The 17,675-nt window shown below is 39.7% G+C and overlaps 1 protein-coding gene across 9 annotated transcripts in view; it reads left to right on the top strand.

Annotated features, from left to right (window-relative positions):
- Positions 1-17,675, top strand: part of LOC105211544 (four and a half LIM domains protein 2) — a 215,092-nt gene that overhangs the window by 143,100 nt on the left and 54,317 nt on the right. For 3 of the 9 annotated variants that reach the window (XM_054230332.1, XM_011183035.3, XM_054230330.1), the window contains 2 exons: positions 5,032-5,408; positions 5,470-5,714. In XM_054230332.1, coding sequence (XP_054086307.1) covers positions 5,032-5,408; positions 5,470-5,714 — 622 coding nt within the window. Of the gene's footprint in view, positions 1-2,732; positions 3,163-5,031; positions 5,409-5,469; positions 5,715-11,645; positions 17,532-17,593; positions 17,654-17,675 lie in introns of those variants that run through there. The other 6 variants (XM_011183028.3, XM_054230329.1, XM_011183029.3 and 3 more) reach the window with 3 other exon arrangements.

Below are 17,675 nucleotides of genomic sequence, written 5' to 3'. Positions count from 1 at the left end.
ATTTGAAGTGATTAGATTACATTTAAACGCTTCACAAAACTATTCTGTTCTCACTGCCGTTGGAGATTTATAAATCAGCTGTTCTTGACTCATATACGTAAGAGTGTTTCTGTACTGTTAGCTAGCAAAGTTTCTGCTGAGAAACTATGAAAACACAAATTATGAGTTATTATAAAAAATAATTATCTTTTTATTGTGGCTTTAGTTTAAAATATCTTCCCAAGTAAGTTATACAATATTATACTGATAAATATTAAAAATATAATACGGTTGGTACTCTTCTCCTTCTGAGAGCCAGCAGCAGCCATCACCTACTAGCTGTAAGTAAACACTCTTCGCAGCTGTTGACCGAAGCTTTGACATTTTTTTGACAGTTTGTAGCGAAAAGCAGCTCTGATTAAACAAATGTGACCAACACCGATGGATTTAACATGATTTCGCCATTCAAAAATGACACTTCATAATCACTTCACCGAAGTGATTTGAAGCTAAACTACTCTAAATTCCCCTTCCGACTCTGATGAAGCGCCATCTGTTGGTCACATTTGTTTAATCAGAGCTGTTGATTTGTAAATCTCCACCGGTAGTGAGAACATGGTAGTTTTGTGAAGCGTTTAAATGTAATCTAATCACTTAAAATTTTCTGTCGGAACATGGTATTACGTGTGTTAGTATGAGTATTTTTGTAAGTCGAAAACCGCAATATTAGTATACAAATATGCGAGGGGAACAAAGGTGAGGCAATGACAAAAGTCGAAAGTAGTACATAAAAATAGCTGTTCCCCTCTATCTCGTCTGGAAATTTTAGTGGCAATAGTAACACGTTGTCTCACTGGTTTCTGTTGCGTATCCCTCTTAATAACCTAGTTTTATATACAGTTTTATACCAGGCACAATCCATGTGTGAAATGAAAATTTTAAATGAGATAATGGAAAGTGTCCTCCACAATTCACATCCATATTCAATTAAATTTAAAATCATGCATTTTGACTAATATCCATAATATACTAGTGATTTTGGCAGAGTTCATTTTGTTGATATTAAGGATGACTTTAATTACCTGACAACGGTAAGAGCTTTATTTATAATAAGTGAAGTAAAACAAGTCGTGTCATCTGTATCAAATCTAGCACTTTTTTGGTCAAAATAAAATTCACTTTTAGAGTATAGGATGTTTATGGAGTTTGCGCTAACTTTTTTGCATATCCATTTAGAAGAAATCTAAAGGATCAAATTTATGATATGATTTGCGACGCTATTCTCTGTTCACAAATCAGTTATTCTAATACTTCATAAGGAATGTCACTAACTAAAACATTCATTAATTATATGAATTAATAAAGTGCCTGCTAATAATAATAAATTTGGATACACAAGAAAGAAAATACGTATCCTAGATCTAGTGCCACAATTTTTGTTTTGATTTTTTGATTATTCGTATTGGATCTACAAATGGAGATTCCATTTATAAAGCAACAACAATTTTCAGTGCTGGCCCGACTTTTGTTCTTCACCCTGGAAGAAGATGTAATGGTACATTTAAAGTGAAAAAGTAATAAAATGAGTTGAGCGGACGCACATTGGATATAAACTAGAAAATCCTGTACTATTCAGAAATCAATTAGGATGTTTGCCCCGTAATATTTAAGAAATCATGTTTATTTTCTTTATGAAAGCTCTTTCCTACACCAGGATTTTCCACCAAAACCTTCAATTGTGTTTTGTTAATATACATATCTTAGCTTAGTTTTTATGCCTGTTCCCCTCTATCTCGCATAGGTGGGGCATTCCATAAGGAATTCACCTAGTGTTCTTCCAGGCAACATCTGCACCTTACATACGTTACAATACACCCCTACAACTAAGGAAATATTACTGAGGGTTCGCCCACTTACTGCTCAATATTACGATTTTCCTTGAGTCAGTAGGATCTTGCGGCTGACCTTGCTTGTGGCTAATCGCGAAGATCGCCGCTTTGCAAGCAGAGTGAATTGTCACTCTCTGAAGAATGCCACGCTTCGAAGCAAAAGATGCGCTGCTATCTTTATGGCATCCAACGCTACAATTACCTTGAAGACTTTTGAAAAATTTTACTGTGTCATATGAACAAAATTACATTTACAACTCATTGAATTTTTGGAAGATGTGTGATTTTCCCCATGTGAAATTCGTGATACGAAAAATACAAATGTGTGCGTTTTTTTCATTGGGAATGTCGTTTACATGAAGTTTGCAATAAGGCTGAATATCATAATAAATATTTAGTAAAAATCTGAAGATCTATTAGAAGGCCAAACACAATATACATATGTATGTATATGTACATGCAATTTTTACATTTCGTGCGTTTTATTTCACTATTTTAATGCGCTTGAAAATAGTAAAATTTCAGACCAGTGCAAAACTGTAATAGCCAAATAGAGAATTTTACTTCCTTATGCATTGCTTTTGGCATTATTTACTACATACATATATAGGTATATATGTCGATGAAAACGAACAGTAAAACGCACACAAGATTTCAAACAACAAATACTGATTTAAATGAGTAAATCATTCAGAGACATTTTCGAGTTCCCTCACTGACCTGTTGTCCAACAAGCACGCAAATTCCTTTGCATAACAACCACACAGCAACATCCAGCGAAAGTGGACGACGCGTTGCATAAATTATTTCCAATCAAAAACTGCCTCAAATGAGTGATAATGTTATGGAAATTTGTTTACACAGATAATTCAAGCGGGCATCAGAGGGCCGATGTTTTTGGTTTCGTAAGTGAGGAAAAGCTAGAAAATCGGCAAAATATTGTTGCAGAAAATAAAAAGATTGAACGGAGTGACGGGCTTTTGCTTGGTTGTTTACGAAAATGCCACTGTCAGGTGGGCGGTGACAGTTCGAAAAACATAAACATTAGACATCGAGCGAATAGCCACATTTTAATCAACAAACATTTTTAAAGAAACAGTAAACAAACACAATAAAACAACAAAAAAACAATGGTGAAAATGCTCGACTTGGATCGACACGCTAATTGTCCCTTATGGGAGGCATTGGCGTCACAGTCCATTCCGTGGACGGGCATGCGTTATGCCTGTTTGAATGTGCTGCACGCCTACTGTAAAGTATTCGATAAGAAGGAAATCTATGATCTCATTGTAAGGTAAGAAAACAAATTGATGTTTTTAGCCACATTTTAATTGTGAACTTCTTGTGGCGGAGTCATTTACCGACCGTACTAAACCATTTACCGTTTTATTTAATTTACATTTAAAATATTTGATACCCATGAGAATAACAGTGTCCGAAAAGATGTCTTATTTGTCTGTGTGACGTTGCCGTGTAGCAGATCCACTGATTTGTTTATTCATTCATAGTACATGTTTGCATTTAAGCAATTCCTTAATTTGTGAGAATTTTCAATCTTCTACCGATTAAAACACAACCTAACAAAACAACAATTAAATCGTGCCGAGTTTTTAAATGTAAAATATTCGATTTGCACAGTCAGCAATGTTATACATTTTTGTTTATTTATTTTTATGTTTTTTGCTAAAAAGTCTACAAACCACAATTGGTTTACCAAAATAATAAAAAAACCGAATATAAACATTAAAAACATTTAATATTCATTATATTATAAACAAAATTATGTTTGGTGCAGCCATCACTTTTATGTGATTTGGTTATATTAAATTTCCACTTTTGTGTACACTTTTCATAGCACCAGTCATACTACATAGGAGTAATGGAAATGTCACACTTTCAGCATTATTGTTCTCTAGGGAAGGGATCTTCAATTGTCCGAGTGAAGTTATTAGATTGTACTAAATATGAATAAGTTTAGAGAATAAGTTAGTTACACCATTTAAAGCGACTGGGTCGGTTTTGATGATCCCTGACTTGAAGCAGAATTACTATTAAAGTATTATAAAATTAATTAAAACAATTCATTAATTATTAATTGATGTCCAAATCAAAAGAAAAATAAAATCATCTCTTTGTAACGTGTTAAAAAATTCTCTGGGTCAGCTAGTTTCATATCCATATCTTCTCTCCTCAAATTACTTTCTCATCGATTCCAAAGAGCTAATATATAAAAACATGCATTTGCATTTGCGCTGTTATCCTTCGTTGCACTTTCTCTTCTCCTAAAACTACGGAAAGCGCTGAGAACAATAAAAAAGCGCAAGGATAGCTCATAAGCCACAATATCCATTGCACCTTAAACTCAGCTCGTTGGGTCGCGTAAAAAAGAAACCAAGGAAAAGTTTGTTTTTTTTCACCCTCAAGCAAATTGTGCAACATGAATATGCAGTCTTCCCTTTTTGAACTTAGTGGGTAAGAAAATTTGTAATTATTTTCTACTTTAATTTTGCGTAAAAAAGTAATAGTTTAGCAATTAAGTTTTCTCATTTCGTATTATATCCTTAAGTGTCCTTGAATAAATTATACTAAAAAAATTAACAAAATACCGGTTTTGATGATAAGGAATTTTTTGTTGACCAAATTTATGTTTTAAGGGCTTTAATACCTTATATTTTATTAATTTTTTAGCAATCATTAATCTTTCTGTCCGGCATTCACATCTCGAGCTTCGTGGTTAGACATTGTTTACGTCTGCAACCTGGAAAACTTAATTAATTCGAATGAATACTCTCAAAATAAATTTTATTTGAAATTATTGCCTCTAATGCAAAATAAGGCCGTTAGGTGTGCTGCAATCGCTCTGTAACATTGATAAGCTTTCTATGTTAAAAAGCGTTTTTCACTGTTAAGTAACTACAGATTTTAGCAGAGAAAATTTAAGCAGAGGGTGTCAGTGACTGTTAACAAAATTAAAAAAAAAATATAATTTTTTGCTTCTTTAATAAAACGTATTTAATTGTTAAAAAACTTCAAAATTGTTTTTCATCCTCTCGAAACATTACAAAATCGAGCAAGCAAAAGCTCAATTTTTACGATGACGCTATTGAATATGAGATTCTGGTTGTGAATACATTTTTGATTATTTCCTTTCATATTCTTTCAGAAAAACTTGCCAATCGTGCAAATGCCCACGAGAAGCGCATGCCATCTACCAGCAGCAGACTACCACGGTGCACGAGCGTTTGGGCTTCAAGGTGGTCTCGCCTGCCGAATCGGGTGTGGAGCCGCGCGATCTCGGCTACACTTGGGTGCCGCCTGGCATACGTGCCTCATCACGCATCAACCGCTACTTCGAACAGCTGCCCCTGGACAAGGTGCCGAAAATCGGCGCGGAAGGGGCGCGCTATCGCGAGCAACAAATCGCCTATCAGCTACCCAAGCAAGATTTGTCGCTGCAGCACTGCAAGCACTTGGAGGAGCAGCATGAGGTCTCGTTCGAGGACTTCGTGACGGCGCGCAATGAAATTGCTTTGGACATAGGTGAGCAACAACAAAACATATTTGCTACCGAAAATTAATTACGAAAATAAATTTACTTAAGGTTACATTAAGGACGCGCCATACGACGAGCATTGCGCGCACTGTGAGGGTGAGATCAACACCGGTGAGATGGTGGTGGCCGCCCCGAAATTTGTGGAGAGCGTTATGTGGCATCCGCGCTGCTTCACATGCAGCACTTGCAACGAGCTGCTGGTCGATTTGACGTACTGCGTACACGAGGACAAAATTTACTGCGAACGGCACTACGCGGAAATGCTGAAGCCACGCTGCACTGGCTGTGATGAGGTAAGTGGCGCTAAAGTGCTAAGTGTGGGAGCGCGTGTCGTATACGCAACCTCACAATGTAATTTCGAAACATCACTCATACGCCATGTCCAAAGTTTTAATACATAGGTTGGGTTATTTGGAAGCGAAACTAACGGGAAAGCTTTGACGTGGCGTGTCAAGTGGTCATATGAGCGTTCAATTGAACTGCAAGAAACGCTGCTGGCCGCTATATTTTACCCGTTATCAGTATTAATTGGTAACGTAAGACTTTCATGGTCCGCACCCAGTGACCCGCTGATAAGTTTGCGCTTAATGACTGTTTACAGTCAGCGCTAATAGCCGCCTGTGTACGTTCGCCTGTGTACTTGTCAGCTGAAGGGACATTTGCGCATCAAACTTCAAAGCTGAGTGCAGCGTACTTAATTGTTATTAAAGGCAATTGTGGGTGAAACACTTTTTATTTGTCTTCACCTGCGCTTCATTACTCCAACAGAGTCTCAGTCCTTTCTCATCTTTCGTATTATTTCAAACCGCGTGTAATCCAATATCGTCGACGGACGCTGCGTCGTAATTATCGCGCACCAACGCCACCTACTTGAGGCCTTGTCAGTCACTATTTACAACAACATTGACATTGTCACTCTTGTTGTTGCAAGGCAGACAGTAGGTCACCAGAATATGGCTTGCGTGTCGTTTCTCATCCACATTTAAGAGAGGGTATTAAATATTTGACTTCAAAATGAATTTTTTTTTAACAGATTCTGCGGTGAAAAGGTAAAATTTTTATACTTAAGCGAATTGTTGACGTTCACTAAATATTTAAAAGAAACCTTTTAATCACATTTCGCGTTTCGCTCGTGTCGCATTAAGATGTTGAGTTTTCGTTCTAAATAGATTTCTTGGTGTGTCTAAAGGTGTAAGTGAAAGTGTGTGAATATGTGAACACAAACTGGGAATCATCTAAAATAATTCATAATTTGGTATGCTTCTTTTGAATAATCGGTTTCTGTGACTCCTTATTTGAGAAAACAAAATTTCCAATTATGTTAATCGAGTTTTGAGTTGCAGACCTCTTTTATTAGAGAGAAAGAGAGAGAGAGAATTTGTGAGAAGTTTACGAAACCCGTCGACACATTTCGCTCATATAGTGTCACAACTCAAAAAAATTGATTTTTCAGGAGAGCGCCTTAAAGTTTTCAATTGGCTCTTATTTAGCAAATATAGAAAAAGGTCATAAGTGTATTGAAAAATCTAGTGGCATGTAATGTAGTTAAAAAAAATGGTGAGCATAAGTGGATCAAAAAGAGTGTATGACGCTTTGCCGTATCATCAACGTGATCTCTTTTGAATTATGTCGTTATTTGTGAAAAATATAAATCAATTTCGCTGTCTTAAGTTAAATGTGTCGTTATTGGTGAAAAAAGGAACATGAAAAATTTAATTTCTTTTCTCAAATATCGTTCTAACACAAACTATTACGTTCTTTCTGAAAAGAAAACCAAATTCACTCTTTGAGAATATGTGTTGTAACACAAAATATGTCTTTCTTTCTAAAAAAAAATGCGTGCTTAAATCTGGCACAATTGAAATGTGTTGTGGTTGTGGTTAAAAAACAATGCAACATAACAAGTTTAATAACGGCACATTCTTATTTCGCGGTTTATTTTTCTACGCATCAGAATGAAATTTTTATACAATATGGACGATGAAATTGCGCACATTTCTGCATACTCAACTCAAAAATTGTGTTTTTTAAATTATGACACTATTCATGTAAATGAGCGATTTGTCCACATCATTGAAATTATTACTACATTTTGAATATAAATTATTCAATGTGTTTTTGAAACAATAAATATGTGAATGAGTTTTTTCACGATAAAAATATAATTTTCACACTCTCAAATTTGTTCAAATCAATAGCACTTTGAAGGGTTCAACATACACGCAAACAGTACAGAGCTTATGCTCTTAGGCAATGCCCTCGCTGTTCTATTTATTTACATTCCACAGAAGAATTTAAAATGAAGTATCAGCGGCTCTACTGTCAGCACTTTGACCACCTCAATGCGTGATAAGTGCTGTCAATCAAGTCCAACCAAATTTTGTTATTTTGCTTGTGCTGCTTAATAAAGATGCAAAGGGAACAACTTGTGTAATTACTTTTTTCTCCTGAATTTGCGTATTGTCTACTGACCTTCAAATAAATTCTTTAAATTGTGTTTGAATATTTTTGTAATCATCTTGAATTATTCATCAACTTGGAATTATTTTAAATTTCATTAAAATTAAGCGCATTTTTTATAGTAACACACTTACATATTTAATCGACATACATGTAGAAAGATATATACATATCGTTTAAATATTTATTGTTCCTAATTAAAACAGTTTCGTACATCAAAGAAATTTTTTATGCTTTCACTTAATATTATACGTACTTCATCCATTTGTTATACTCTCGCAACAAAGTTGCTAAAGAGAGTATTATAGTTTTGTTCACATAACGGTTGTTTGTAACACCCTAAACTAAACGAGTTAGATATAAGGTTATATATTTCGAAATATATTAAATAATATTTTCGAAAGCAACCTTCCTATGGTGCCAAGAAATGAGTGTGCCAAGTTTCATTAAGATATCTTAAGTTAAGCAAGTTACAGCTTGCACAGACGGACGGACGGACGGACGGACAGACAGACATTCGGATTTGAACTCCACTCTTCACCCTGATCACTTTGATATATATAACCCTATATCTAACTCGTTTAGTTCAAAACCACTAAATTTCACATAATAAATGGCAGATGGAAGCTGCACTCAGATTTTTCTACCAAATGGAAAATGGGCGTGACGTCGCCCACTTATGGGTCAAAAACCATATCTCAGGAACTACTCGACCGATTTCAATGAAACTTGGTTTGTAATAGTTTCCTTACATCCCAATGATATGTATATAATATATACAGTATATACAGCGAGGGGGGATGGGGTCATATGTAGAAGTTCACGCAAGTGAGGAAAGTTTCTGATTGCCATTCACTTGGGAGTGGCCAGGAACGATTCTTTTGCATATGACTCAAGCAGCTCACGACTTCCGGTTTTAGACCAAGTATCCTCTGGGTAGCTAACAGACATCCGTTTGGAGGCGAGCTAAAGTGAGAAGGCGAAGCCCGCTTCTGCGGTTGTGCGTAGGGCTTGGGACCCACCACATAAAAAAAATCTCCCCAATGAAAACAAACACCGAGCCTCAGAAAACCCCCTTTTGATGACGACCCCTGCAAATGTACTAAGTATCATGATTTGAGGGCATGCACCTGGAATGTCCGGACTCTTAATTGGGAAGGTGCCTCTGCCCAGCTGGTTGATGTCCTCATACAACTAAAGGCTGACATCACCGCCATCCAAGAAGTGCGATGGACGGGACAAGGACGGAAGAAGGTGGGTCCTTGTGACATCTACTACAGCGGACATATAAAGGAGCGCAAATTCGGTGTTGGATTTGTGGTGGGAGAGAGACTACGTCGCCGAGTCCTGGCATTCACCCCGGTGGATGAACGTCTTGCCACAATCCGCATCAAAGCGAGGTTCTTCAACATATCGCTGATTTGCGCCCACGCCCCAACGGAAGAGAAGGACGATGTGACCAAAGATGCTTTCTATGAGCGCCTAGAACGCACCTATGAGCGCTGCCCCCGCCACGATGTCAAAATCGTGCTTGGCGATTTTAACGCCAGGGTGGGTAAAGAAGGTGTCTTTGGCACAACAGTCGGAAAATTCAGCCTCTATGACGAAACATCGCCAAACGGCCTGAGGCTGATCGACTTCGCTGGGGCCCGAAATATGGTTGTCTGTAGTACCAGATTCCAGCATAAAAAAATTCATCAAGCAACGTGGCTGTCCCCTGATCGAAACACGCGCAATCAAATCGATCACGTTGTGATAGACGGAAGACATGTCTCCAGTGTTTTAGACGTGCGTACGCTCCGAGGACCAAACATTGACTCGGACCATTATCTAGTAGCAGCAAAGATACGCACTCGCCTCTGTGCAGCAAATAACGCCCGTCAACAAACACAAGGAAGGTTCGACGTCGAAAAGCTGCAATCACAACCGACAGCCGAACGATTTTCTACTCGACTTGCACTCTTGCTCTCTGAGAGCACTCATCAGCATTTCGATATAAGGGAACTGTGGAACGGCATCTCAAACTCACTGCGTACCGCTGCAGCCGAAACAATTGGTCTCCGGCAACGCCAAAAAACCAGTTGGTACGATGAGAATTGTCGTTCCGCAGTGGAGAGAAAACAGACTGCCTACCTCGCAACGTTGCGATCGACCACAACACGTTCGGGGTGGGATAGATATCGAGAACTGAAGAGGGAAGCGAGACGCATTTGCAGACATAAAAAGAAAGAGGCCGAAATGCGTGAGTATGAAAAGCTTGAAAAGCTGGCCGACATGGGTAATGCTCGAAAATTTTATGAAAAGATGAGGCGATTTACAGAAGGTTTCAAGACCGGAGCATTATCATGTAGGGACCGAGGAGGTAATCTGGTAACGGATGTCCAGAGCACACTGGGATTATGGAGGGAACACTTCTCCGACCTGCTCAATGGCAGTGAAAGTACAACACCAGGAGATGGCGAACCCGGAAAAAACATGCCTGACGATTGGAATCTTAGTGTGCTCTGCCCAATCCATAAGAAGGGAGACCCCACAATCTGCGCCAACTACCGTGGTATAAGTCTCCTCAATATCGCATATAAGGTTTTGTCGAGCGTATTGTGTGAAAGACTAAAGCCCACCGTCAACGAACTGATTGGACCTTATCAGTGTGGCTTTAGACCTGGAAAATCGACAACTGACCAGATATTCACAATGCGCCAAATCTTGGAAAAGACCCGAGAGAGAAGAATCGATACTCACCATCTTTTTATCGATTTTAAAGCTGCCTTCGATAGCAAGAAAAGGAGCTGCCTTTATGCCGCGATGTCTGAATTTGGTATCCCTGCAAAACTAATACGGCTATGTAAGCTGACGTTGAGCAACACCAAAAGCTCCGTCAGGATCGGGAAGGACCTCTCCGAGCCGTTCGATACCAAACGAGGCTTCAGACAGGGTGACTCACTATCGTGCGACTTCTTCAATCTATTGCTGGAAAAATAATACGAGCTGCAGAACTAAATAGAGAGGGTACAATCTTCTACAAGAGTGTACAGCTCCTGGCGTATGCCGATGATATTGATATCATCGGAAGCAACAACCGCGCCGTTTGTTCTACGTTTTCCAGACTAGATAAAGAAGCGAAGCGTATGGGTCTGGTGGTGAATGAGGACAAGACGAAATATCTCCTGTTATCAAACAAACACTCAGCGCACTCGCGTCTTGGCTCCCACGTCACTGTTGACAGTCATAACTTTGAAGTTGTAGATAATTTCGTTTATCTGGGAACCAGCATTAACAACACCAACAATGTCAGCCTTGAAATCCAACGCAGAATCACTCTTGCGAACAGGTGCTACTTTGGACTGAGTAGGCAATTGAAAAGTAAAGTCCTCTCTCGACGAACCAAAATCAAACTCTATAAGTCGCTCATTATTCCCGTCCTGATGTATGGCGCTGAAGCGTGGACGATGACAACATCCGATGAGACGACTCTTGGGGTTTTCGAGAGAAAGATTTTGCGCAAGATTTATGGTCCTCTAAACATTGGCAACGGCGAATACCGCAGACGATGGAACGATGAGCTGTACGATTTATACGACGACATTGACATAGTTCAGCGAATAAAAAGACAGCGGCTACGCTGGCTGGGTCATGTTGTACGGATGGAAGAAAACACTCCAGCTCTGAAAGTATTCGATGCAGTACCCGCTGGAGGAAGCCGCGGAAGAGGACGACCTCCACTCTGGTGGAAAGACCAAGTGCAAAGTGACCTGGCTTCACTTGGTGTTTCCAGTTGGCGCCAAAAAGCAAAAAGGAGGAATGAGTGGCGCGCTCTGGTGGATTCGGCTATAATCGCTTAAAGCGGTTCCTACGCCAAATATATATATATATATATATACAGCGAGAGTATAAAATGTTCGGTTACACCCGAACTTAGCCCTTCCTTACTTGTTTCAATTTAAGTTTTTTAAATATGGCTCTTCGCTGATAGGTGCCCACAATGGAGTGTTTGATTTATTGATTGAAATGAAACACAATGATCAACCCTCTTAATAATATTTACAAATATTGCTGTCGTTTCCTTCCTACATACATTCAAAGAAGACTTTTATCTTCTGAATATTTGCATTTGTACCGAATATTTCGTTGACAATGCAGTATGTAAAATAAAGCAAAAAAATAAACATTTTGCAAAGTAAATTCACCACAACAACGAAAAATACTCGAACAGTTTTACATGTATGAGTCAGATCATATCTACATCACGTCAAATTTCGCAAAGGAACGCTGAAAGTCATATGTGAAGCTCAGTCGTTTGGTTACATTGTGGTTTACCGGCACAATCGCTTCGAATTAACATTGGATTTTACGAGCAGTAATTGCTAGTAGTAGTACTTACTCAGCTTGGGTGATATCATATTAGTACAGCTATACTACACCCATTCGACTTTTATGGCCGTTTGGTGCAGTTAGTGGAAGGACGGTCGTCGTGAGTGGGCACATTGCAGCGCATCTGACGGCTGAAGCAGAAGGAAATAAGCATGTCCTACATTGTTGTCCGATATAATTTATATATGTCATCACACTCCTTCCATGCCCTGTAAGAAAATATTAACATATGAAAGGATTATTTCAATTCCTTGTTGTCTTAAACAATTCTTAATAATATTAATACTCCGACATGCTGATATAGTATGAATATCTAAGGTATTATTTTTTGGTAAACTTTTCCATAAGATCCTCAATTCACCATCATCTAAAAAAATTACGCCTCTGTTATGAAAATTCCTCAAACAGGAAACTATATTTCTCTTAAATTAGTTATGGAGGTTAAATTAATGATGGAATATATTGTGGTTTTTTGTTTTTAAGATTGCAAAAAACCCAGCCGAGCCTACAGATGACTCCTATTCTCGCTGAACAATATTTGATACTGGCGAGCAAATAAGAGAATCTGAAGTTGCAGATTCTGCAGATATTTGCCAGCAATATTGAAACTCTATTAAGCTTCTTCGGCTCAGCTCAACTTCTAAGTATAAAATTACGCTCGGCTTAGCGTTGATTCTGCTACAGCCACACGTCCTTTTAACCCAGCAAAAGCCAGACGAAATTCACATTTCATAATATTATTGCCCCTAATGTTGCTCATACAATGTTCGCTGCTAAAAAACATTCCGACTGGGGCACCTGAACCGAATCAAAACAATTGATATTTATTCGTGTGTGTTATAATGTGTAGGATTGTTTTTAAAATAAGCTACAAATCAAATAACAAATACAATAATAACATATGAGACATCAAATCGAAAAGCGAATCGTCTCAAAACACGAAAAGTCAACAATAAATAGAAGCAGAACTTCGCACGAAAGCGAAAAGTACAAAAACATCAAGAAACGAAAAACAAAAAATGAAAATAAAAATCACCAACGATGACGCCAACCATCTGTGCGCTGGCTCATAGCGCTGACCCATGCCATGGGCTAAGCGTTAATGAGCATTGACTTCGCACTTTGGCGATGACGTTTCCACCACTGACGCTGTCGCTGCCGCTGCCGTTCAGTCTGTGAGCGCTTTTGCCGTTTGATGTACCTATTATTCACTTCTATTTCGAAACTGCTGACGCCAATGCCAATGCGTTTCTTCTGTTCTGTTTGGCATACGGAATTCAGCTGAAGTCAGTCAGTCAGTTACGCGTAGAACAGTTAGTTAGCACCTAGTGTCCGCTGCAGTGTAGCGCGCCAATATTGAATATACATTTTTCTTTTATTCAAATACGTGTATCGAGCGGCATTTAATCAGCTCAACAACAAATTCGCTAATCTCTTGAAATGCACAGCGATACTTCGCATTCCTCATTGCATAGCTGGCTGTTTAGTGGAGTACATCGGCAGCGGTTTGTTGTGGTTTCACTCGGCGGCGACGTGATTCATTGGTCGCAGTATTTTTTATACTTTTTATGCCTTTGGCTTGCATTTATCGAAAACGCAAGTTTCGAGTGCTGCAACCAGCTGCTGCCTGCCTCGCTACGCCGAGCATTCTAAATTAGGCGGTCCGCTCGTCAGTTCGGTTTTTTGGCCACTCGCTGATATCATCGCTTCGATTAGTGGTAACGGTTCGGCCAGCGGTTCTGATATCACTGCCGCAAATATTTCGCAGTCGAAGCAGCCGAGGCAGTCCTCCTTCTTAATCATCAACGGACGTTTGTCTTCGGTGCTTGTTAAATTCATTGAGCAATCAAAAGTAAATCAAAATTAATTTCCAAATACTTGCTGAATTGTAACACATTGCAAATTGCTAACCTTGAACGATACACAGCGCGGTGCGGGTGTGAACTGTCGGTATGAAGTGCTCTCATAAATAGCATCCATACTTTTCTTGTTTGATGCCAAAAAATTCCAAGGCGTTCGCACTTGAATTTTCGCAAAATAAAAAACAAAGTGGCGTACAAATATTCAAATGTGTATATACAATCTGTTATTTGTGTGCATATTTTCGGAAATATAGAATCTGAAAATTGAAAATTTTCATTTGGTGAATTACACAATCAGTGAAACTGCGGAGCTGGTGTGGTGAGATTTATATAATATTTACGCGCACAAGCAGGCATCGAGCAGTGAAGACTTGCATAGCCAGCCGGCGGCGCTAGTGACGATTTGTGGCCTGTCGGAGTACCGCGCAACTCGTGAGCGCGTTGCAACAGGCGGATTATCAGTGAGCTCTGCAAATGTTCTGTTTGGTGGTGAATTTAGATTTTTTGACGTGATTTATTGACGCTCTCAATTCGATCGACGTAGCAGTTTAATATTGCGTGCGGATCTGCAACCTCTGTCGCACTTTTAATTTTATAATTTCTTAAAACCTTTATAAATTTGTAGTGCAATCCTCAAGTGCATCATAAAAATTTAACAAAATAAGTAATTAAATTTGTGCGTACGCGTCCCAAAGTCGTAGAAAGCATTCTTTTGTAGAATTTGTGTAACTTTTTTAATTTTTCGAATTTAACGCATTACGAAACGAAACCGCTACGAAAATGGGTGATGATCTGTTGCCCGAACTTGGTGACCTTGTGTTTTCAGTGCTAATCGGCTATGCCGGAGCCCTGGAATTTCTGTATGTCGTGCGCCATCTGTATCATTGGAGCTGTGGGCACATGAACACAACGCAAAATGATGCAGAAAGCCTCCAACGACTCCAAGAACGTATGCGCAATCAGTTAGCAGAAGCAGAATCCAAAGAACGACAAGCTGGCACCGAAGTTATGAAGGATGGAGTGCTTTATAAAGACGGGTTTCGAATAGATGCCGAACAGTTGGAGAGAGAGCGCTTAAAAGCAGCACAAAATACACCAGAAACACGTGGGAAGCGTAAGCAAGAGATTGAACTGGAACTCAAGCGGCAACAGGAGATCGAAGAAGAGACTAGGAAGCAATTGGCCGAGGCTGAAGCGAAGTTAGCTGAGCAACGTAGGCAGGCTGCTGAGGAGCATGCAGCGCATCAACGCGCCGAAGAGGAACGTAAGTTATTGAAAGCCGAACGTGCGCGCGAAGAACAACAGAAAAGAGAAGAGGAAGAGAAGGAAGCAATGGAGGAAGCGCGCAAGCTTGTAGAAATAGAACGATTGCGCGAGGAAGAAGAGTGTAGAAGAGAAAGTGAAGAGAAGGCACATAAACAGAGAGAGGCTGCGGAAAAGGAACTTAAGCGTCAAAAAGAAGAAGAATTAGCAGAAATTAAACGCCAAGAGAAAGAAGAAGCGGCACGTAGAGCAGCAGAGGAAGAGGAAAAGCTACGACAACAAGAAGAAGAATTAGCACGCATAGCGGCAGAGGAGGAGGAAATGAAGCGTCAAGAAGAAGAAGAAGCGGTACGTAGAGAAGAAGAATTAGCACGAATAGCGGCAGAAGAAGAGGAAATTAAGCGTCAAGAAGAAGAAGCTGCACGTAGAGCGACAGAGGAAGAGGAAGAGCTGCGACGACAAGAAGAAGAAGAATTAGCACGAATAGTGGCAGAGGAAGAGGAACTTAAGCGTCAAGAAGAACAAGAAGCTGCACGTGCGACCGAACAGCAACGTGCAAAAGAAAAAGATCTTAAACGCCAAGAAGAAGATGCCCCTAAAACTGCAGAGAAAGAAGAAACAAAACAAAAGCTTGCAGCGGATGAAGAACTGCGACAACGTGATAACGACTTGCTAAAAGTGTTAGAAGCAAATACAACGAGAGAAACTGATGAGCCAACACTAAAACTTATACAAGTTGAGAAACAAATCGAGCTCGAACAGCTTGGAAAGGAAATAACCGACTCTGAACGAGCGACAGCAAGTCAACAAGAGATAGATGAAGAAGCCGAAGCTATTGAAAGCGAAAGAAAATTATTTGAATCGGAACGACTGCTAGAAGAAGAACAGCGAAACCAAGAGCTTGAAGAGCAGCAGCCCCTGGAGCAAGTGGAAAAACGTATTTACAAAAACGAAACGCATTCAAGCACGAATCCGAAGAAAGTAGACGAAGCGGAAACTTTAGACAGCATTATGCAACTGCTCGATGCTGAAAGCGAACGTCATCTACGCGAAAAAGAATTTGAGGAACATGCAGCACAAGAGCGTTTAAAAAGACAAAAAATAATTGAAGATAATGCTCGTAAGTTTCTTGAAGCCGACCATGAAATGGAAGAATTACTAGAAAGTGTACAAAAGCAACGTCGTCTATCTGCCACTGAGAGTGCACCGCAATCTCCAGTGTTTGAAGAACCATGCATCAAAAAAACGATGAGCCCACTATCCGATAATTCTGACAGTGGAGGCGAACGTCTGACGCAGACGGTTAAGACACAGTTTGGCCAAACCAGCAATGAACCATATTCTTTATCAACGAAGCCGTTGCTCTTTAAAAGTATATCCGATGATACTCCATCTTTTGAGCCTGAGAGTTCGTTGAGTGCCCAATCACCAGAAGAATATGACATTGATCGAGATGGAACAACAGAAAGTAAAATAGATGTGCAATTTGCACAGTTGGAACGACAAGAACCTGACGGTGGTGAAGACAACGATACTGCAGCCTCTACACAATATACTGAAGACTATTTGCGCTCACTTGATGGCATCAAGCAACGACCATTGGTACGTGAGGATGGTTCTGGACGCCGACGTGCTTTTAAGAAGCGACGTTCCAGTGGCAGTTCCAATTCATCATTCGAGTCACGTGCCTCACGTGAGGAGGAAGTTAAAATGTTCACATCACTTGAGGAGGAAGAACTGCAACCCAAGAAAGAAGGTGATGCAGAATTTACGCCAATCACCTACGGAAGCGAACCGTTGTTGAAGGTAAAATTGCCTAGACGACGTCATAAGCGTAGCCCAGCGAAAGATGCCAAGCCGAGCGACACCAATGTAAGAGGTTCCCTGGAGATGCTTGATGAAGAAGCAAATACCAATCCATGGGGCGAAGTCACCCCCGAGCACTACAAGGATATGCCATTCTGGAAACGTGAAAAGTCAATGTCCATCGACGAGGAAGCCATCGAGCTCGAACCGCCTGCCACAAAAACCGATGCAGAACAAGACAATAATGCTAGGAATATGCCACAAGCCTCTGCCTTTGAGGAGGCTACGCACACACAAAACGAGGAGGCTATAACAGTATTGCAGCGACAACAGACGAAGGAAGACCAGGTGAGCGTAATAATATTATATTCAATATGCTTAATTATCTAAATGGCATTTGTTGTTTCAAGGACAATGACGAACATGAGCAAGATGCAGTTGAGAAAACACCAGTAGACATTCAATCGAACGTAAGTTTTGAACTTTTATTGC

Source organism: Zeugodacus cucurbitae, chromosome 4, assembly GCF_028554725.1.
Source record: "Zeugodacus cucurbitae isolate PBARC_wt_2022May chromosome 4, idZeuCucr1.2, whole genome shotgun sequence".
Lineage (NCBI taxonomy): Eukaryota > Metazoa > Arthropoda > Insecta > Diptera > Tephritidae > Zeugodacus > Zeugodacus cucurbitae.
The sequence above is the reverse complement of the archived record's forward strand: the minus strand, read 5'-3'. Positions and strand labels throughout refer to the sequence as shown.